The sequence below is a fragment of the Larus michahellis genome, chromosome 3 (assembly GCF_964199755.1).
Source record: "Larus michahellis chromosome 3, bLarMic1.1, whole genome shotgun sequence".
NCBI lineage: Eukaryota > Metazoa > Chordata > Aves > Charadriiformes > Laridae > Larus > Larus michahellis.
Genome location: NC_133898.1, coordinates 90502122 through 90524691, shown reverse-complemented (window position 1 = coordinate 90524691; position 22570 = coordinate 90502122). Strand labels below are relative to the sequence as shown.

The 22570-nt window shown below is 36.2% G+C and overlaps 1 protein-coding gene across 17 annotated transcripts in view; it reads right to left on the bottom strand.

Annotated features, from left to right (window-relative positions):
- The window catches only part of MAP3K7 (mitogen-activated protein kinase kinase kinase 7), a 51177-nt gene that overhangs the window by 2141 nt on the left and 26466 nt on the right, over nucleotides 1-22570 (bottom strand). For 3 of the 17 annotated variants that reach the window (XM_074581113.1, XM_074581121.1, XM_074581125.1), the window contains 7 exons: nucleotides 19997-20077; nucleotides 13584-13651; nucleotides 7811-7919; nucleotides 5857-5943; nucleotides 4977-5038; nucleotides 4308-4423; nucleotides 1398-2228 (listed from right to left, as the gene is read on the bottom strand). In XM_074581113.1, the coding sequence (XP_074437214.1) occupies nucleotides 2048-2228; nucleotides 4308-4423; nucleotides 4977-5038; nucleotides 5857-5943; nucleotides 7811-7919; nucleotides 13584-13651; nucleotides 19997-20077 (704 nt within the window). In that variant the 3' untranslated portion in view covers nucleotides 1398-2047. Of the gene's footprint in view, nucleotides 1-1397; nucleotides 2229-4307; nucleotides 4424-4976; nucleotides 5039-5856; nucleotides 5944-7810; nucleotides 7920-13583; nucleotides 13652-13859; nucleotides 14064-19996; nucleotides 20078-22570 lie in introns of those variants that run through there. The other 14 variants (XR_012586285.1, XR_012586286.1, XM_074581118.1 and 11 more) reach the window with 11 other exon arrangements.

Sequence of the window (22570 nt, the reverse complement as noted above, 5' to 3'; positions counted from 1 at the left end):
ACTGTAAAAAGTGTCCTGGGAAATGCTTTTGTGTATGTAATTATCAACCACGCGCCTGAAGTTGTGCATTAGTCTCTATCTGCTCTACTTCATGCTTCAGCATACGTTAAGCAAGCTGCTGATCACTGAGTGTGTCCATTTTGGTAGACGGACAGATGTATGTGAACAGCAATGCTCTGGATAACTTGTGCTATTCCTAATACTACAGTTATTTTCTCTGCCAATTACATTTTGCTATAAATATGTGTGCCCTTAAGTTGATCCCAATATCAGTTTCAGCTAACTAATCAAATTATCTGCTAAGGTTTTGGAAATGATAACCCTTCCTTTATTTAAATAAAAAGAGGGAAGGGTTTCTAACTCCCAAAGGTTTGCCAATTTCGAGGACAGGATGACACTGTTCAGTAAACTGTTCGTCATCTTTGTTGTTCACAGATAAGCACAACAGTATTAGCGTTTGTTATCAGGCAGGCAGGAAGGGAAAGAAGTTACTCTGAGGTTGTTACCCTTCATGTTTTTCCAAGTTCTACTCAGGGGCTCTTATGAATTCACTTGAAATAAGCGTAAGTCAAATTTCAGATTACTTTTCTTATATTTTGAGGGCTCAACAGCTAACCTTCAATTTTCTGTTTTCTTTTTGCAAAAGAGTGTTCTTAAAACCCTGCCCAAAACTGAGTACGCCAAGAGCTTATGTAAGGAATAATTTCTTGTTATATCTAGAAGGGCCTCACTTTTGTACCAGTTAAAAGATAATTCATAATCCAAATAATCAACCTGCAATGTAAACAAGTAGTTATTTTCTCCCATGTAATAATGGTAAATAATGAAACTGATCATTACATATTCTGCTTGAGTTCATTAAATGCAATTCTTCAGTCGCAAAGGCAGCAGGCATTCTGTGATGGACTTCCTTTGAACTATGTTCAAATGAGTGGAATAACTGAGATTCCTGATGGAGATCTAAGCCATTTCCCTCATTTTCTTAATAGCTTCTGCTATTTGCATACTCGACTCCCTCTCATAATTTGCTATTTAAAATAAATTCATTTCCCCAAACCCTTATCTCCCTATCCGAAACAAACTTATTTACATTTATGGTAAATGCTTCTCAGCAAATAAGTTGTAAGAAAAAAAAAAAAAAAAAAAAATCCAAGAAGTGGTACGAGGGGAGTAAGTATTTAAAATTCTGCATTCATTTGCTTTCTGAAATTCCTTCCGCAGATGCTACAGGGACAAAAGCTTTAAAGGTTTAAAACACACTGTTGCACATTTTTGATTTTTTTCCCTCTTTTATACAAGGGACATACTTTGCCCCATGAATCACCTTCATAACTTTTGCTCAGTAACTTGATGAAACTGCGTGCCATTCCCCCCAAGAAAGTAAAGAAAATACAGCCTTTTACTTCAAATATTTTATGAATGCAAGATTACAAGAAATGTATTAGTCAAAATGCAGGACTATCAAAGCACTGAACCAAGGATGCTGGCATCCGTTTGCCTACCATTTTGCATGTGGAAAAAATACATTACGTCTACAGGTAAGAGGCATCACTAACGCATCATGAATTACTCTGGTCAGCCAGCATCACCTCTGCAGCTTGGTGCATGTTTAAGTCCTGAAAATAATTGTCATATTAATAGTTTGAGATGAGACACTGGAACAAAACCATTCTTAAACAGGAAAGTTTTTCTTTTGCTCTGATCGAGGTAACACCAAAAACTAAACCCAAGATCTTACAATTTAGCAGCCACTTTAACACTTGTTAGGCTAGCCTTCACACAAGGAGCATGCATACAGCCACTGTTCTTGCGTTAAACTGAGGGCTGTTGGTTAATTCAAGTCATTGTTTTCTCACCTTATTCGATTAACCTGTTGAACTGGATGTCCACCATAGGAAAAAGAAAATTAAATGATCTTAAGTGTAGCAGACAAATACAGATCACACCAAGAAGCTAACACTCATGAGTTGTCATAGTAAGGGATAATAATAAAAAAAAATAATCAGTCTTTTCTGTGCATATTTTTCAGTTGAAAGGTCCCAGGAAATCATGACGTGCCTGGCCGCTTCTGTTGCTGATTTCTGATGACCTCTAATTGTTTTTTGCATTGCTGATAGTAAGTTGAGAGACTTTTGTTTTCATCTAACAGCTTTTTATGTTCTTGTACCAGACGGGATGTATTTTGCTGGTCTTTTTCATCCTGGTCCAGTTCTGCTATTAGTTCTTGTCTGAAAAAAAAAAAAAAAAAAAAAAAAAAAATAGAGTAATTGTGATTTATAATTTACTTCTATTTGTGTGTAGATGACTTCATACGTTTCAAATCAGTACTTGATAATCTGTCTGAAGTCATGACTGGTGATATTGTGGGGAAAAAAAGAATGTTGACAAAAAAAAAATCATATTCTTTACTATAGCCTGGGAAAAAATTATCTTCCAAATCAAATCAACATTTAAAAACTTTAAAAGAGCCATAGCCTCAATCTCTAAAATTGTCCTTTATATAATGGCTTTCAGACATAATTCTACAGGTCACAGTAAAACATCTAAGGATGCACACAGAATTTCATAAACACATTCAACTCTGCTTTTGCTTAACAATACATACATTTACAAACGCAAAAAGCAACTTAAAAGGCAAAACTGCAGTAATCCTGGTAACTTTTTAGTGAAGTGCTGTTTTCTGTTTGGGCTTGAACTTCTTAAAGCAGTGGAAAAGCAGAATCAAGCAAATTATTTTTGTAACTGTCATTTCACTTAATTTACGCCATAAGTGTTCAATATGTTTTTTAGCAACAATTCTGAAGGAACAAACACACTTATAAACTTGCTATAAATTATTCTGCAAAACTGATGTAGCAGTTTGTTTTACTACTTGTTTATGAGGTGACAAGAAGGCAAGCTGCCAGCAATATTTTAGCAACAAAATAGTAGAGGAGACAGTTCATGTTAATTAATTGTTGCCATATGGTTTGTAATTACAGCTAAAGAAAACTTAATTATTCTATAAAGGCTGAACTAATAACTACCTTAACCAGCATTAAATTCGTCAATCACAATACTATGTTTTGTTTTAACACCCATGGGCAATTACATTCCATCTAAGTAAGAACAGTTTGGGAAAAATGTGTATGCAGACTTTCTAGAAAAAAAGATAAAAGTATGAATCCAAAGGTACAGAATTAACAGCTCTGAAAGAAAACCACATTTTTATACAATTTATTGACCCTTAGGGAGAACTGAAACAAAACCAAAATTAAGATCTTCACGCTAGCTTCAGTATCTCCTCATGAAGTCTAAAAATTTCAGTTTCACTTGAAAAAATATTTTTTTTCAGGATGCTAAGCCAAAAGTGTATAGATGGTAAGAGGTCGATCTTACGTTAGCTCTTCCCCCTGTTCTGTATGCTATTTCTAACGTACAAGAGGTTTATATACACATTTTTCTTGTTAGCTATTCAACAATCACCAAGGCAAACTCTTCATTAACAACCGCTTGCCTGCAGTGGCTCAGACAGTGGCGGGTAACAAGCTGGTTACTTGGTCTGGCATGGGAGCGTACAATGACCTCTCAGAACTGCTCCCCAGTGTCAGGAAACAGAAATGATGAGAAGCAGAACACAACAGAACGTACTGCAAACTGAAGTTCTGAATCAGCAAGAACTTTGGCCCTAATCCAGCAATACATGCAGTTGCTTCCTTTCTATGTGTACGTGATGTAAGAGGAAAGAGATTATTTCTAGTGCACGGAGGACAAGAAGGTACACAATGGCTTTTAGGTATTAGGTCCTAAACCCCTGGTAGAAAAATACAACATGTGTGTTGATAAAACAATGCGATGACTGACAAAGTCAGATATATAAGATAAAAAACTAACTGCAAAACGAGCAACTGATATATTACTCAAAATTCTATAATGCGTTATTCAAATGATGAACTACATATTACAATTTAAAATCCTTTACTGGACAGCACGTGAAATAAAATTCCAAGGTTCCTCAGAAGTCCAGGTCTTTCATGTGAGACAACACAAACAAACATTATTAGTATGTTACATACGTAGATGTGCTACGCACTTTAAAGTAGGACTTGTCCAGAAGAAGAGTCTTGATATTGATTAAAACTTTCAATTACCTGCTCTGAATCCGTCATCTATGTTGAGCAGCTCAGTATTTCTGAGATTAAGTCTGGAAAATAATTATGCCCTATAAAATGTTACCTCATAAAAGCAGAAATAATACTCACATATAATAGACCTAGGGTAAAGGAAACATACAGAAGAACAGAAAAGGTTCAACTCGTTTCACTTACTTCCTCTGCAACAGCAATGCAATTTCTGTCTGAACTTTCATATATTCTTGTGCCATTTTGCAGTGCTGTTCAAACACAGCCATAGATTCTTTGGAGTTTGGGCATGGTGCTAGAGGCTGAAAATAAATCAGACATGTTAAAAACTAATGAACTGATATCTTTGTATATAGTGTGTTAGAATGTCTCTGCAGTGTATTTATAACGTCTTTTAAAAACCAGTAATGTTTTAAAAATAAGCGTTAAACCATGCCCTGGAAAATGTTACTGCACTGATGTCAAAGTTGACTCAAACCTCCAATCTGCAGTTATTAATCTCTTACTGTCTTTGTCACAAGAAAAAAAAAAAAAAAAATCAACACCCCCCCCAACAAATAAAGTGAATACAACAATTTAATTCAGTAACACTCAAGCAAATAATGTTTTATTTTGACAGTCAAACTCAGCTTACATTTGGTTTTAAGGATCATGTTTCCCAGGGCTTGTTTTTAATAGCTTGATCAAATCTCAGTCAACCAATCTCAGATTACATAATATATTTTTTTAGCCTTAGTCAAAAGTTAGACAGAACATAAACACAGGTAAATATGCAGCACTATATTTTGCAGCCCCAAATTACCACATTAGAATGAAATGCGAGATAAAGTATCTAATAAAGCGTATATTTATTACCTGTAACTGATGATCTAATGTAAGATATGCCATTGGGATGGAGTTATCTGACCCATTGGTCTCTGTAACAACACCAAGAAAATGTTAATGTATTTTCAGAGTTAATTTAATTCTTACAGGACAAAAACAAGAATACTAAGTAATTTCACAAGACACAATCTGAATGTGGAAAGGCAAATGGAAATAGCAGCGTTCCAATCCCAAGGCAGATGAATCATTTTGTTTTTCTGATAAAGTTAAGGACTTCGAAAGTATGGTCTATCACACCAAGAAGAAATAAAGATTAAGGTTATCATCCTACACTTCTAGAAGCCATGTAACAGCATACAGATTTTAAAAATACTATTTTTATACAGTTTGCAATCACGTTCTCTATTTATAAAAAAATTGCCATTTCATTCTTGTTTATGAAGGATCAGCCAGCCCATGCATCTAATGATTTTAAAATTAGAAGCTGTGCAAACCAGCTCTGCCAAAATAAAATAAGCACAACCTCCTGCTCGGTTTTGAAACCTACTCCCAGTGAGGTCTGTATCTTCCTCACAACATGCTCTACAGGCATCTTCTTTGCTCTGTAGAGATACTTTGTGGGTAGCAAGGAACCCAATAACCAATCTATCTCCTGGGCCTGGCTGCTGTCTTCTTACACTGCAGTTACTCTGGATTTCTCTAGTGCTTTCATTCCAGATTAACACGTTTCTGAATTCTTATGGATCCTATCTTTTGGTAGCCCACAATCTGGGGATCGCAAGGTTACTGTTAAGCTTTAAGAGACATAGGAGTAAAGACACATGGAGCAACTACTGATTTTATAGCTGCATTATTGCTACTAGAGGATTATATGGAGGAGGGTAGGTGGGAAAAAAAAGGGGCTGCTTACCCATACCCCAAAAGCACCTGCCACAGAGTAGTCGTGGTAGAGAAACTAAGGTGTTGCCCTCAAAGACTATGCTATCTCCAAGAGCAGCTTCAAAAGGAAACAGAAATAAGAGAGTGGGAATGGAGAAAAAGTGGTTAAGTGTATGCTTGTAAGGAAACTGGAAGGTGGTAAAAAAAAAAAAAAAGAAAACGAAAACAACCCTAAAACCAGAGACTTAATCACCACAATATCTTAAATGAGAACAACAGAAAAAGTCCTCCCCTATATTAGACTATTGCCATATATGGAATACTGCTACAGCAAAGGAATTATTGCAATGTCTCAAATACAACAATACATGCAAAATACTTCAGATTACATTCCTGAGCATTTCATCACTCTGTCACAGCACTATAACTTTTCCTGTGATTGACCAGATTCGGCTGTATCCTCATTTTATCGTTTTGCCTCATTAACTTAAAAATGTACCATCTTTTACCAAAAACTAAAATTATTTCTCTTTAGAAATTAAAACGATTCTTTGTTCGTGGACTGCATAAACCTAAGAAAAAAAACCATACATGTGGTATATTCTGTATTTACTTGAGTATAAGGTGAGGGATTTCCATGGGACAGAAAACGGACCTGACTTTTACCTCTAGTGCTATGCTGCATTAAAGGCCAAAGACTTGGGACAAATCGCCCTTGCGCTGGCATACGATCAGCACCTTTCAGTTGCCAATGAATTATTGACTGGGTAAGAACTTGCTTCTGTGCGAGGCAGCAATTCCCGTAAGTGCTCACTGCCTGAAGCAACTCCGGACTCATGCCAGGCAAAAGAGGGCACAGGGTGGGCTGTGGCAGTGGGCAAGGGCTTTGGGAAATTACAAGTGACAAGGTGTAGAGTGTCATCAGGCAAAGTGACAATGGACAGAAAGAAGAAAGCGAAGAAGCAAAATACAAGAGTTATGTTGCCCTCCCACTAAATGGGTGGGGGGAAGGGTGAAAAAAGTGCACACCTTACATACAGAATCACCTTATATCTGGTAAAATACCAGTGTGCATATATATATATATGCATGCTTGTGCAAGAGTCAGTCCACATGTGAGCTTCCATTTTGCGGTTGGTTACAAGAAAAAAAATGAGAGTCTCATCAGCCAAAGATGAAATGGATCACAAGAAAAAGATTTCAGAATCTGAGGCACTATGAGGCACCAGCTTGAGATCAAGTGCAAGGTTCAATGTGTATATTTTGCTAACAAAAATGTAATTCTTATTTATATTCCAAAAAGGAAATTGTGGGGATTCATTGTTTTCATGCAGTCCAGTATTGGTTCTTTTCATAATGGAGTGCATTATGACTTTTAAAATTGAATACAACTATTAAATCATGTTCATTCTTAATCCTATTCTATAACAAAGAAACAGTGATGCTACAGTAGAAATATTTACACTTCTGCAGACACACTTATGTTAGTTCATTTAAACACAGTAAGATTGTGTGCGCATGTACATTCTGCATAAGCAAAATTACAAGGCAGATTAAAAAAAAAACAGAATTAATGTATTCCAGCTGATACTCACCTACACCGCACTTCATTCCAGAAGTCAGAGCAATGAAAGCTTTAACTGCGCATTCATAATACCCTGAATTCCCCCAAACCACACTACAGTCAAAAACTGGTGCTACATTAACTGGATTACATACTAGTATCACTGCATAGGTACAATACTTTCTTACAAGCAAAATGTTTACAAGTTTATGTAACTTAATATAATCTTTCTAAAAAAGTTCTTAGAGCCAGTGTGCAAAACAAGCAGTAATGTAATGATTTAATTTAAGCAGAACTAAAACAAACTGTGACTTTCATTGTTTAATTTTGTTAATGTATAGGCACACTCACCAAACCATAATCAAATAAATATTTTATGTTTTTTTACAGGCAAAAAGTAAACTAATGAACAAAGGATTACCTGCATCATCAGGTGTCCATGGATTACGAGTTGGCTTTTCAGAGGTTGGTCCCGAGGTAGTGATCATTCTCACACTAGGACTAGATGATCTACTGCTGTTTCTACTCTCCTGAAATGATAAAAGAAAACAAATTAAACGATAAGAAAAGTTACCTGAAGATTTTTTGAAGGGTTCATTTAAAAAAACATTATTAAAAAGAAAAATAAATGTGAAGAAACCTGAACCTATAATCCTCCCAAATACCCTCCTCCTCAAGCTTTTACCCTGAAAGCTCTCCAGATAGTTTGATAAACTTTACAAGCGTTGAAGGGGTAACTCCATCCCCATTTCTACTCCATCTTCACCTTATCAAAAGAAATGTATGTAATTTGGCTATTCAGCATAATAATAATAAATGTGTTCAAGATCTTTATATAAAAGCGTGACACTATGCCTAGTAATTTTCATATCACCACTCAGTGAAATCTACCAGCTCCATAAAATACGGAAGAAAAAGTTTGTTTCCAATGTTTAATCAGTGAATGGAACTACATTCAACTAAAGGAATGCATCTTAGTAACTGCACTAGACTGCAGTGTATTAATCTACAGTTTCTTATAGTTCTTATATGTTAACTCAGAGGTTGTGATTCGTCTTCAGAAAACATGAAAAAATATTTAATCAAAAAGGATCAATCAACCAAAGCAAAGCAATTAGAAAATGAGTACATTCTCTCTCACAAAGCAAATTAGGAACTAAAACAAAATTCTGTAGGAAGTGCCTTTCTATACAGCTTCACTCCTCCAATCCTTTTGTTTACCAAAGTGCAAAAACATAATACAGACTTCATTATTCTATTGGGCTTTTTTTTCAGAATTATTATTTACAATATATATTATTGTAATTCCTATAACCCCTCATTGACAGAAAATTAACACAGTAAAGGACTTAAGACTATAAACCTCAGCAAGTTTTGCAGGAAAAAAATTAAGTAAAAAGAAAAGATGCAATTAAAATACAACTATTTTCAATATAGTGTATTTATCATTAAACGATTAATTAAATGTCCCTATTTTTCAATAGCAGCACTCAAATATACATTACCTGGAAACTGTATTTCTTTATGACTCTAATTTCCAAATATCCTATCTTAATTAAATCTTTAAAAGGCAGGACTTCAGTCAAGTAACAATCCAAAGAGTAACAAGATTTTACACACTGAAATATCCATCATTTCAACTGCATTACATTTCTCCTGTAATTTTCATTAGCTCTTTAGTGTTAGTAGCCAGAAACAGGGCAATGAAACATTGTAGAAATAATCCAATGGATGATACTATCAGGATGACGGCATCAGACATTTTGAAAAAGCTTTTGTATTGGAGTCTTTTTTGACATTAAGCAAGGTTTAAGTTGTCGAGCTTACTGCGTACTGTCCGCGTCCTCAGATATGAGATAAACACACTCTGTTGATGTAAAAGGTCAGAAGACAGAGCAAGCACTTTGGCTTAAAGTAAGTCCTTTATGCAAAGAGAAGTTTGTTGAGTATCTACAGGTGATAGCAAAGGGCACCTGAGAAGTACTCTAGTTAGGAGTTAGGAAGGAGTTAGGAAGAAGTTAGGAACTTCTCAATGCTGTAGTAGACTGCTTGCTGTATCACACTGTTTTGATCCATCAATAGAAAAAAAAAAACCAAAACAACATATTTCCTTGATATTGCTATTTAGACAAAATTACTAGAGTTAAAAATGATGGATTTGTATCTGAAGCATATCTAGAAAGTACTGCAAAGCCCAAGGGGAGTTCCCAAAGCTGAACATCTGTTAGATTACAGGGTTTGAGTGCCTTGAATGACATGCTTTAGGCCTCCTGCACGCCAGCCCCTCTGACAGGTAAGCCAGTGACCGTTCTTTAACAATCAGTTTCTGCTGCCCTTTCACAGGTATCTTTCCGTCCTTGCTTCCTGCAGGTATCTCAGTACACTCAGACTCGTCATCACATTACTCTCAAATCACCTTTGCCAGCTGGCCAGACCCCCATGGCATCGTTAGCTTCTTAGCTTCCATTTCTCAAAGACTTGCAGTCTTGAAAAGCTGGTGTGCTCCGAGAAATAATCTCCCCCTCAAGTTTAATTTAAATGGGCAACACAGTTTAAAGAAATCATCATTACTAGACCTGTCTCCTCATCTCCTCATCTGTGGATTTTATCTCACAGTGAAATGGGAGAAAGAAATAATGTGTATCTGTGACCAATTTCACAATCTCACAGACAGAATGATTCATCTATATAATATCAGATCCCCCAAATTATCACGCTTAGTTTGCATGCATGTGGGCACGTACATTCCGACCTTCCTTCTCAACCGTTCAATACAGTACGTGGTTTTCTTTAATGTATTAATTTTTTTTCCCCACTTCAAAGTAACTGGAAGAATTATGAAGGCCCAGCAACAGTTATTTAAAAAAAAAAAAAAAAGGGGTTTAAAAGGGGAAGTTTTGATATTACAATAGCACTGTGAAAGATGATGTACCAAAACAGCCAGCCCAATAAAAGATACACAGGCAAGGACATGGATACCTTACTAGGCATCTGATCACAACCTGCAGTTCTTGAGTGATTATGCCAATACGTATCTCAGTATAACATATCAAATTCTGTAAAGACTCTATCCAGTGTAAATGGCAGGTTTGCTGTGTTCCTTCAAGCCCCTGGAAGCTTTTATGGCTGCAGTTCAGAGTCTGCACATCTGTTTCTGTGTTACAAAGGTGTTCAGGCAAGAGCAGCAGTGCTGGACAGACGGCACAATACAATGTTTTAAAATGCATGTACAGGGAAATGGAAAAGCAGAAGAAACAATTCATTGCAAAAAAAATTTATGTGGAAAAATGAATAGGGCATCACTGTATATGGATGGAAACCAATGGAAATGTAGCATTTGACCGTACAGAGATGGTTACACCAGTGCTGCTCGTGTCACTTGGAGGATGGTCCAGTCTAAGGTCACTAAGCACTAGGGAAATCTCTGGGAAATCAGGCTTAAACACACGTTCTAAATAACGAACCAGTCCAATAGCTGACCCAGTGATGGAAAACCTTTGGCTTAGCATATTTTCCTATCTGAACTGTTGATGTAAAAGGGTCAGTTGAGTACTAAAATCATCTGCAAAGCACTATTACTGTCTGCTGTCGATAACATCAGTAAGAGCAATATTGGAAAATGCCTTAAGGGTCTCAACAACATAAAAATAGTAATCAGCCATACAAACCACACAAAAAGTTGTTCTAACAGTACACAGAAATAAAATATACATACAATCATAAAAACATACAAGGTGGTCTGATTAAAACAGAGCAGCAGTTAAGCAGGGTGACAAGAGTCTTGGTCTACCCTTGCAGGTAAGCACCCCAAACTTTGGGATATTTCTAATTATCAAGACCAGTGTTTTCCTCCACCTTAACAAAAACTCCATTCTGACTTGGCAAAGCCTTCCTGACTGAAGAAAGTTGTAGAAGAATCATTTTCTTTTGACATGGCGGCAACTTTCAGGAAAAACACATTTAATAAAAACATTTCTGACCAGCTTTAGTGTGTCAGTCAAACAGTTAAAAAAAGAAAAAAGAAAAGCAGCACCATGGCAATCCTTCAATGTTGAGCGGGACAGGGGCTCACAAGGGCTGGGTGCAGGAGCGGAGGCACGCAGTGCCATGGGGGCTCGGTGAGGAAGGCTGCGCCGCCGGGTGGGTGTTGGAGAGAATGGAATGTGGGGAAGAAGGATGTTTGCAATGAAGAGGGAGGGGGAAGGAGATTTTCATGTTAGAAAGGATAACCTATATATGCTATGGTGCGGTGCATGTGGGGAGATATCATAAACTGACCAGAGCTATGCTAGTAGATGTTTTTTCTGCTTTGGCTAGTAGATTGCTTATATGGATAGCAGTTGAAGATTTTTAATAAAAATTCATTGAGGTCCAGAGCTATAGAAACCCATAAAGAGTAATCTTAAGTCAAATCCTTTGCCATAATTACATTGTGTGTGCTTTCTTCATTGCTTTCAGATTTTTTTTTAAATATATAAACATATGTATGTCAAAAGTTATCATTAGTTGCAGCAGACTTTTCTATCTCTACTCCCATCAAAAAGGGGAAGAAAATTCATTATTTGTTTATACGGACAGTGCAAAAATTTCTTCCAAGGTGCATTTTTCATGTCTGTTAAAATATTATGTTTTCCAAGTTATATCATAGAGTTTCCAAAAACTGCAAGATAGCAGCAGAGAATGGTAATTCTTCCATTTAGATTTCCAATATATACACTATGAGAAGCAAGAAAGTAAAATGTGATTCTGGTACTTCTGTAGACCATAATCAGAAATTGGTGAGGTAAACAAAAAACTTTTCTGTATCCTCCCGGCCACAAGGACAATTTAGCTAGAACATCCATACAAACAGTTGAACAGCTTTCAAAGAAAGACTATTATAATAGTTATTAAGGTATGAAGTAAATGCTGAAATCATACATATTTAAATATTAACTATTCATTAAAATGAAGAGAACAAAAACTTTAAAATGAAAAAGCTATAATTAAATATATTCATACATCAGTCAGTGCAATTTTGTGTAACTGACGTACTGGCACTTCATTTTTTTCCCAAGTCTTGCATAATTTTAGTTCTACAATTAACTGAATAGGCCAATCTATTTCTTTACTCAATTTTGCAGATTCATTTCTTTCTAACAAGCCTGTCTCCTCTGAAGATAGTAAAATATATTTAGGACTCATTTTTTATTTTCTAGGTAGATGTACATAGTAAATTTTACTAATAATACCCGGGGGATTGATGAGATTTCTGTGACTATCACACTCCACGGAATTAAAGAAGGATCAAATGCTGACCTCCCTGATAACTACACACTCCAAAAATTACCACCTATTTTAGATTATTGCAGTAGGTTGTTTAATATGGAAACCTGGTTAACGTGATGAATATGCTAAGCTCCAGTTTCCCACATCCAAATAATAGTAGGGATCTCAAAATTGCCACACTATCAACCAAACAGCCTCTGTGAATTATTGAAACAGACAACGAAGCAATTAAAACCACAAAATAAACACATCAGAATGAAGCATTAGCTGTACTTTTCACATTTACCATGTTCTTAGTTTAATTTCAATTTTATATAGCATACCACTGTCGGTTACCATGGCACTTACAATACCAGATAAGAAGCTATGTTGTTACAAAATATCTTATTGAGATAGTATTTTTTTTAGCAATTCTTTGTGACAGCACCCTCCTGTAAACCTTTCACTAGAAATGGAGAGCTACTACTGTAAGTTACTACTCATGGTGCAGAGATTCATAATAAATACATTTATAATAATGATGCACATGCTTTTTGTTTTTCTGCAAAAAGTGAGTCTAATACATTTGTAACTGCTTCAGACAATCACAAGTAGTAATTAAATTGTTTTCTACGTATAGAGAGGTGAAAAGGCTTTCCTGCATAACATCTGCCCTCAGCCAAATTAAGTGGTACACAAAAACTGTGTGTACATAAAAATGATAAATCCTGCGTGAGCTATACAGAAAACACCTCTCATCTAGAGCTCATTCATAGATTACCCTCATGGAATCTCATTTAAATGCAATACAAACGACACTACAGTCTGCCAAGCTTCCACATCACTTGTACGAAAGCATCAAAGGTGAAGATTTCCAGACCAGTTTCCCTGTACCGATTTGGTGTTGACTTCACCGAAAGATAAAGATGAGATGAGAAAGACGTTACCTGACTGGACTCTGTCCCAGCAACACTAAGATCTTGAATGGATCTGCGCCTCTGCTGTCCGTTTCCTGCTGGGAAAAAAACAAAACAAAAACAAACGAGTGAAATCTATTCAGAACCAAATAAGAAGGGTGCGACTGTTGCAGAGGAGCTTGGAATTTGTATAAATCCACAGAGAGAAAGTGAGAGAGGGGGAGAGAGAGACAGCTGCAGAATTTTAACTCAAAACATGCTGGCCTGTCAACAAAAAGTATACCCTAATACAATAACCACTCCTACCACATGAATAGCTGCTGCACTCTACTCCACCATCTTCTGTCACATGTATTTGATCAGGCTTAGTACTCGGGGCAGGAGCTGATGACGACATCTATTTCAAGTGCGTTACGTTATGGGGATTTCTAGAAGCTAGACCGCAAAGATAACAGGCTGCCAGCTTTAACCTGTTGCTCTTTGGCGTGCTCAAGGAACACAGCAAGGACTTCTGCCCGCGTGCCGCTCCCCTCCCGAAAATTAAGAAGCGAAAGTGCTTCCTTCTGGTCTTTGTCTCCTTCAGATGAAGGAAACTATGTCCTATTCTTATGCTCTGAGAAGTGTGAAAAAGGGACTGTTCAGCTAAATCACATCTCGCCATCAACCTACTGAGCACAATGCTGTAATCTTTTCCTCTTCTCCTTCCACCTGTTAGCAATTATCCACCAGTGACAGCTACATAAAACAGTTTAAATTTTAACACTGACACGCAATCAAAGGCATTTCCAGGAAACAAAGTCTCCTTAAAAATAAAAGGAGATTATGCAACAGAATCCCCCTGGCTACTTTGATTTTTATTACGGTGATTGTTTATATTGTCTCTTGAGAGCAGGTCAGCTGTCCAAAAGGAAACACCAAAACGTCCCGAGTAACAGCTGACAATGCTCAAAATTCTTGCTCTTCGCTCTGCGTGATGTAACTTTTCTACGGGAGGGGAGCATCCCAAACACGTCCCCTTGCCCTGTGACCCTGAGCCAGCCCAGCACGCTCACAGCCTCGCAGCAGGCACCGCCGTTTTAAGCTTTTAGATACTTCTTATTCAGCATCATTTCCATGCAACTCCACAGCCGGGCTTTGACAGGTGGTTTGATTTGCAACAGTTACTACAAAAATGTAAGGCTATTTAACAGTAATCAATACATTTCACGGTGTCATACTTTAAATTTTTAAATATAGGTACTACTACATGTAGGAGCACACCACCACACAACAGCAATACAAAATTCTCAGTGTCACTTTACCAATTTGTCATGACTATTCACAGTCTAAAATTTATAGCAAGTACTATGAGAAACAAGCATATAAGAAAGTCAAGAAGGATTCTAAATTGGGAATATATTCTTTGCTCTGACTACAAATAAATTTGAATTGCAACTTTTCTGTGGTCTTGATCTTTTACTTCTGAAATTCAGGGAAAGTAAAGACACACCTAAGCAACAACGGCTATATTACGTTTAATACCCCCACATTAGAGATCACGTGAATGACAAATCTACATCAGAATTTCTCAACTTGTTCATTTGCAGTGAACTTTTTCACTACCTAATCATTTAACAAACAAGATTATACATTTAATAGAACTCAGCGCTGTGGGTACTTCATCCGGCTGCCACAGCTCATCTCAATATTCAAGATATGGGGCGATCCACCCACGACCGATACAAAATTATGTGCACGTTTCATTCAACAACACTGTTACAAAATTAGCTCAACTGAAATAGGCTTGCAAAAATATCTGAAATTCTCATTTCAGATTAGCAACATTTGTGAATTTAAAGAACCCGGCACATGTGTTGCTGAAATATTAGAACATGGCTGCCAAAACGTTAAAATAATCAGGGTGGGGTGCAAGAAAGAAAAGAAAATGCCTCGGGGGGAGAATGAGGGGCCAAAACTACTGTGTTGTAATAAGTGAACACCTTTAAACAAAATACCTTTGAGTTAGTAGCATGAGGGAAGAGCAAGCTCTACTAGGCAATGCCATTTTAATTAGTATAACTACTGCAGACATCTGGCAAATAGCTTAGACAAAGCAGAAACAGACTACGAATCAACAAATACTTATTGCTCCAGATTCAAAACAAATTTCAATCAAAAAACATACTATACAACATATAATCTATATTTGAAATGACCACTGCTATTTCTCTATACTTTCCTCTTGTAGGTTTGATCTTGTTTTTACCTCTATGGCCATTTAAAACTAATTTTTTCTCATTATAAAAACTAAGAGATTTGTAAATGCACAGAAGTTACTATACAGTGGCTTGATGCACTATGTCAGGATTTCAGTGGTTTATGGGATTTTAAGATTAAAAAAAATCAAACATCACAAACATACTTCCTGGCCTCAAAAAAATGTTTCGCATATTGTTGTTTATTTTCTAAAATGAAACGGTAAAGGAACAGGAAACTTCCATCATGTGCTGCCCCACATACTTCAACAAAAACAAATTCTACAACTTAAGGCTTTTTGATCTCCTCCCCCCTTGCCAAATATCCAGACCAGCTATGAACTTGTCTCCCTGCCCTTTAACAGATACTGGCGTCTCCTTTTACACTCTCTTATTTGTGCACAGAACACTCTCTTCCTTACACACCTGCAAGACTCAAACCCCTCTCACAGTGCAGGACAATCAGTGAGTGTAAGATGCTAGAAGACATTTTAAAGAAGTTTAAAATATTGATCTGAATTCCAGAAGAATGAAGTGATCTGGGGAGACACGGGTGGGATTTCTGGCTTATATTGGTTTTAAAAGTAGGTAGAAAAATTACACACCTAAAGCATCTATAATTCCTATCCACTTTCTAAAGACACTCAACAAAATGTGTGTATCCTGAGTAATCATTCATGCAGTGTCAATGCTGTAAAAATCTTAACGCTGTGGCACGGTTTCAGATTACAAAATTACAAAGCCAAATAAACGTACGCTATATGCATGAGATGGCTAACGTTGCCAGTGAAGAAAAGGCTGTACTTGAAGGTTCAATTTGCTAAATGCTGCTTGACTGGTTTGTATCGAAAAGCTGTTCTGAATATTTTTCTTGATCATATTACAAATTATACTTAGATTTTTTTTTCTTTAAACATATAGCTACTTGAGCCTTTTGTACTTACTAGGGTTTTTATTTTTCTTATATATATATATATAAATAAAATGTTAGTGCTTATTATCTATACTGTATATTATATATATACACTATAAATCGAAAAAAAATAATATTGATACTTCACTTGGGTATCTGGTTGCAGGATACCACCACCGCAAACTCATTTGCCAAGTTGTAACACAAAAAAGGAATTAGTTGGTCCATTTTTCAGTTTCTAAGTTTTGTAAGCCAGTAACACAAAATAGCATCTAAAATGAAAGTAAGTTTTATTCACCCTTATTTAAATCTATTTAGAAAGAAGAGAAAGATATACTAAGAACTTTCACTCCTGCCAGCATTTTGCCTTCAACTGATAAAAAAAAATTTGTATTTCATGACCTCGGGAGCACAATCAGTTCGTGGATGCAAAGCAGCTGAGGCAAGACATTACGAAAAACCCCAATGATAGCAGATGTAGTACTCATAATTCTAAAATAGCCCTGCCCCAAAGCAGCTGACTCACGGTAACGTGCCTGCCTGGTGCCTCCCCTCTCCGGGCGGCAGCTGCTTTACCATGTGCTCAGCAGAACTTCAGGCAGCAGCACAGAGCGGGTCGGTCGGCATTCGCGCAGCCCCGAGGACGGAGACGGGGCTGCTCAGCTGCTCGCCCCACCGACCGACGTGCCCAGGGAGGTTCGGAGGAGCTGGGTACGTGGCAGAAGCGCTAAGGAATGCAACGGCATGGGATGGAGAGGAAATGCACGTTTGGGGGTCTTGGAAGCGTAACTAGAAGAGGAAAAGCGTGTCAAGAGGCCAGGACTGAAAGCCTTGTGCTGAGAGAGTAAGGAAAGGAAAGAGGTGAGAAATAGGCCACACTATATTGTCTTTAAAAGAATAACTGAGCAAGGTACTTTTGAATAACTGCTTTAGTATACAGATAAATATAATTTCACTGGGCAGATGATCACATCCCTGTCATGTAACAATTAATCTTTTTTTTTCTGGCCTCGTGATTCTTACAGGAAAGCTGTTCTGACAACTAGAAAACTTTTAATATACAGCCCAGACTTATTTGTAGACAATTTATATCTTTTTTTTTCTGGAGCGCCAATACTATCTTTTAGCTTAAATAGTTCTCTCTTCCTAGTCTTTAGCTGCAGATCCATGTAGAGAAAATAATTATTCACTTCTCAGCTTTCATTCTATAGGCTAAGCCTATAGGCTTTTTTTTCAAGATTCTTCTTTATACTCTCCATACCACCCTAGTAGCTCTTCTTGCTATTATTTCAGAGCACATGTATGTTTCTTTTACATGGCTGTTGAATTCCAGATTAGACCTCAAGAAGTGCCTCTAAAGTTGTGTTAGTGCTTCCTTGTCTTTCCTGGAAATGAACCCTAAGTTTTCACATAGTTTTTCACAACTCCATTACATTAGTGGCTTATGCTACCTGGGATTAACCTGCATGCATCTGCTATGGTCCTTTATCATCTTATTAAAAGAAATTGTTGCTAGTGTATGACCCTCAGTGCATGACTCTGGATTTTACCCTATTTCTAATCTCCCACCGCGCAAGTCACAACAAAATTCACCCTATGTGAATAGTCTATGTGATACACTAATCCTCCTCTTATGAAGTTGCTTCTGATAAAGCATTAAGAGTGAATTTCATTATCGCTCATTTAAGACAAATACCTTTGTATTTGTCCTTTGTATATAAATACCTTTGTATATACAGGTTGCTATTTCTCTCGTATCTATTCCAAATTCACCTTGGAGTTCCCATCCTGTCAAGTTCAATTAAAATAATCCAGGCAAAGAACAGCTAATTGATTTCCTCTGTCTAAATAAGTAAAACCAATAGAGTGGTACAATCTATTTTGTGAAAACAACAGGGCATTCTATTTCACTAACTTTTCATGTATTCTCTAAAAGCTTCAAGGTTTCTTGGAAGCCTCAGTGCTGTTACATGCTGACAGTGTGCACAGACGAGAGGCACTCAGTTGGCTTCTAGACCTTATTTCCCAGTCTCTCATCACCTGGTGATGCTGGAAAACTTGACAGATCACTTCACCTTCTCTTTCCTTGCTCTCTCAGCCTTTCATTTAATGGCATGGCAGGCCAGGACCATTTGAAAATCACAGTGGAAAGCTACACTAGTAAACTTTCTTGCCAATATGTAAGCCTCAATGCCAAGCAGGTTTTCTTTTCATGGGCACTGCTATTGTTCTTTGGAATCTACTTTTTGACATTCTGTATTTATATATGTAAACTTCAATAAAGTTATGTGAAAGAAACTTCTGTACAAAATTATCTTTTGCATTCAACTTTAAAATACCAAACGATGTCAAGATCTTCAGATGACGCTAATTTACAGTAGAGGGTCCACAGTTTTTAATGAATCTCTAGATTAGCAGTAGATACTATTACTTGCATCTCCTGCCTCCAACAAAGCATTTTGAAGTGACTTGCATACTGCTAATGGTATACCTATCACAGTTTGGGATTGATTATACTTATTTTTAGGCTTTGAGAAGTATGAAATGAAAGAGAGAAATCCATTTTGATGGCGAAAAAAGGAATGGGAAAGGAAAACGGTACGCTGCTAACTAAATATAGACTTGGGGTAGATGATAATTATTCATTGAAGTCCCAACTGAAATTACCAGCTATGGTGCCTGATTATACTGATTTTCTTCCTGTCAGAAGCCTCTCCTAATAATTTTAGTTTGCATTAACTTAAACACAACAGAAATACCTCATGCAGACACATTTTAGCTCAGAAAAGTGTAGTCAAATATGAGAATTACATAGATTAAGTGTTAATTGGTTTTAATCACACGTATCACATGGATTTGAAGTTCTGTACATAATGGATTTAAGTTTTTTGTTCTACTAATATTTGATTTGATTAAAAATGGATGCTCAAACACAATAAAGGTCAGGGCAAGACAGTTACCTAGACAGGAATTTTTCAACTTAAGTCCATTTTCACCAAATGAGGTTTTGTAATAAAAGACTGCCTACATAGTTTTGCGCTATAAGAAGACAGCACCAAGATCATAAAGGAAAAAATCCTTTACCAATAAAAGTAAATTCAAACTAGAAGATCGAATCCTTTACTAGTAAGTTTGTACTAAGACATCATGCTCCTCTTTACAGAGACATTATGAAAAAATTATTGGGATAATTTCTAGTTCTGTCCTAGAGCAACTGGAGCAAAAAGTATTTTTTAGCAGTCTGATCATTATTCCGGCATCTTAACCAATTGACCCGTTCACCTGGTCTGCGATACCTGGTATGATGATCTCAGGGACATCCAGAATGTTGCCAAATGAAGCAGTTTTACGATGGCCTCGTTTAGGCTTGGAATAGGCTGAAAAAATACACATATACAATACACATGCAAAACACTAAAATGGCAATAGCAAAATTATTAAATTCCTAATATTGCATTTTTCATAAACTTGGTTAAACTATAGTTCATGCAAAAATGTGTCATGCAGAATAAACTGCATTGCCTTCCACTCATGCTTACACATAGTAAAGCAACTGTTAAAAAGCAAAAAATGCAGAACTAGCCATCATTACAACACCGTGTAATTAGTTATCGTTAGCAACACAAAAGTCAAACACAGAAAGCAGCATGGCAACAAGGAAGGGAAAAACCAAATGTAGTTATCCAAAGAGAGAACAAATGAAATTTAGATCACCTGTATATTCAGAATAAATTCTTGACTGCCTGAACTTAGACAACATTTTCTCTTTAGTGCTGGGTACAAACTAATTTATAAACAAGATTAATAGTTGGGTACTTCTGTTTCTTTAAATCACATCCTTTTAAAGGAAATCTCATCAGTCTCTGAAAAAAGGTGCTTACTCTTACTACATTTGATAATCATTCCTCCCTTCCATACGTTTGTCTTATTAGTGAAGATTTTTTTGTTTTGCAAACTGGATATCACTATCAACCTTTTCATTTTTGACTGGTGTTCAAGAAATACTACTTAGGAATAAAAATCTACTCATACATGTTTTATTTTTCTATTATTACTTGTGTAGTTTAAGATAAATTGTTACCATTTAGAGAAAAGTCTGAGTATATCACCCTAAGGTAGAACATGGCAGCATATCCATCTCAAACTTAGTAACAGTGATGTGCATTATCTGATTTACTCTTACACTTAATCTAACGATAGGTGGAACAACATTAAATAATTCTAGACCTGATTTACTCTTAACAGCAGCCCAATTCTCACCCAGCCACACAATTTTTATCAGGTTCACAGCATATTATTTCTGTCACACAGTTTACAAGGCTAAAAAACAAAGCAAAACCAATACAGTGCTGTTTCAGCTCTTTTTGAAAACGTTATGGTCAGATGGGTTTGACCTCATTTCTAGTCCACTCTGCCTGCAGTGATTTCTTAAAAAAAACCCAAGGGAACTAGTATGTTCAAGATATACTTTACTTTTTTTTCCCCCAAGAAAGAGAAACCCTAAAGTCATAACAACAATAAAAATCTCCGAATATTCTGAAATAATAATTATTATTCAGAGCAATGTACTTTAGGAAGACAAACCAGGAAAATTAAAAACTCACACAAAGGAGGGCCAGGTAATCTCCACTCATGTCCAAAAACTTACATTGACTTTAAAGTGTCAGTGACCAAAGTGAGTCCTGACATATTTTAAAATAAAATCAGCATGTTATTATTATCAGGTAAGTACACAGCTGCCTGCCTTCTGTGTTAGGAAACCTTTAGAGATATTCAGGGTGAGATGTGCTACACAATCATCCAGTCAAAGACTGACAATACAAAAGACAAATCTGGGAATAAGGCTTTAAAATAAGAACATAAAAGTAAAAAGTGTTTATGGCAAGATAAATATTATTTCATGAGTAACTTCAGTACTTAGTAAAACAAGATCCTGGAGTAATCATAATACAATGAAGAACAACAATGAAATATGGTGCACAAGAAAGCCAGAATATGATGCATATTTCCTTATTAATTACAGCTACTTGATTACTCTAATTTTGAGATTGGCAGAAAAATGCTAGAACAGCTAAATAATTTTGTCTGATTATTTAAATCTGTGGTTATATACCATAACAAAAAATAGTTTCACATATGAAACTTAAAACCTGAAGTTTGCCTAGGTTAACAAACAATATCTTTGATGAAGAAAAGAGACAAGAAAGTGTTTGCCAAGTATACACATTTTTATTCATTCTCTCTTCTGGGAAGAATAAAGATTGCTTTCATGATAAAATTACGTATTTATACTTACACATAAATTCCAGTTCACTCAAGGATTCAATGTTTAGACAGAACAGTTTACAGCTACCTGAAGCAAACCTGGCAAAACACCTGTAACTTTTTTAATTTTTTTTTTTTTATTTAAACAAAAGATACCAATGCTTTCTTAATATGATGGCTAAAATCTAACTATGTTTCTCTTCCTGAAATCTGTCAAAGTGGACTTTAAAACTAATTTGGGAACATGCTGAACTTTAAACCCACCTCTTAATTTAAAAATATTATAGGAATAACCTTGAAGGAAATATTATTTCAGAAATAATTATGCTAGCAGAGATGGAATAACATTATTTCAGATGCAAAGGAGAAAGTTGTGCATTTGGAATAGGACTGACATTTAGTAGTCTCATTATGGTTTTTTAAAAGGTATAAGTCTAATTCAACAAAAGTAATCTCTTCCACAACCCTATAAGTACCCAATTAAAATACTCAACCTTGTTGAGCATACAACCGTGAATGAAGCCATTTCCCCCCATAATTAATAAAGGGCAATACAGACTATGTGAAAAGTTAAAGTATTTTCATATGGCTGATGATATTAACCT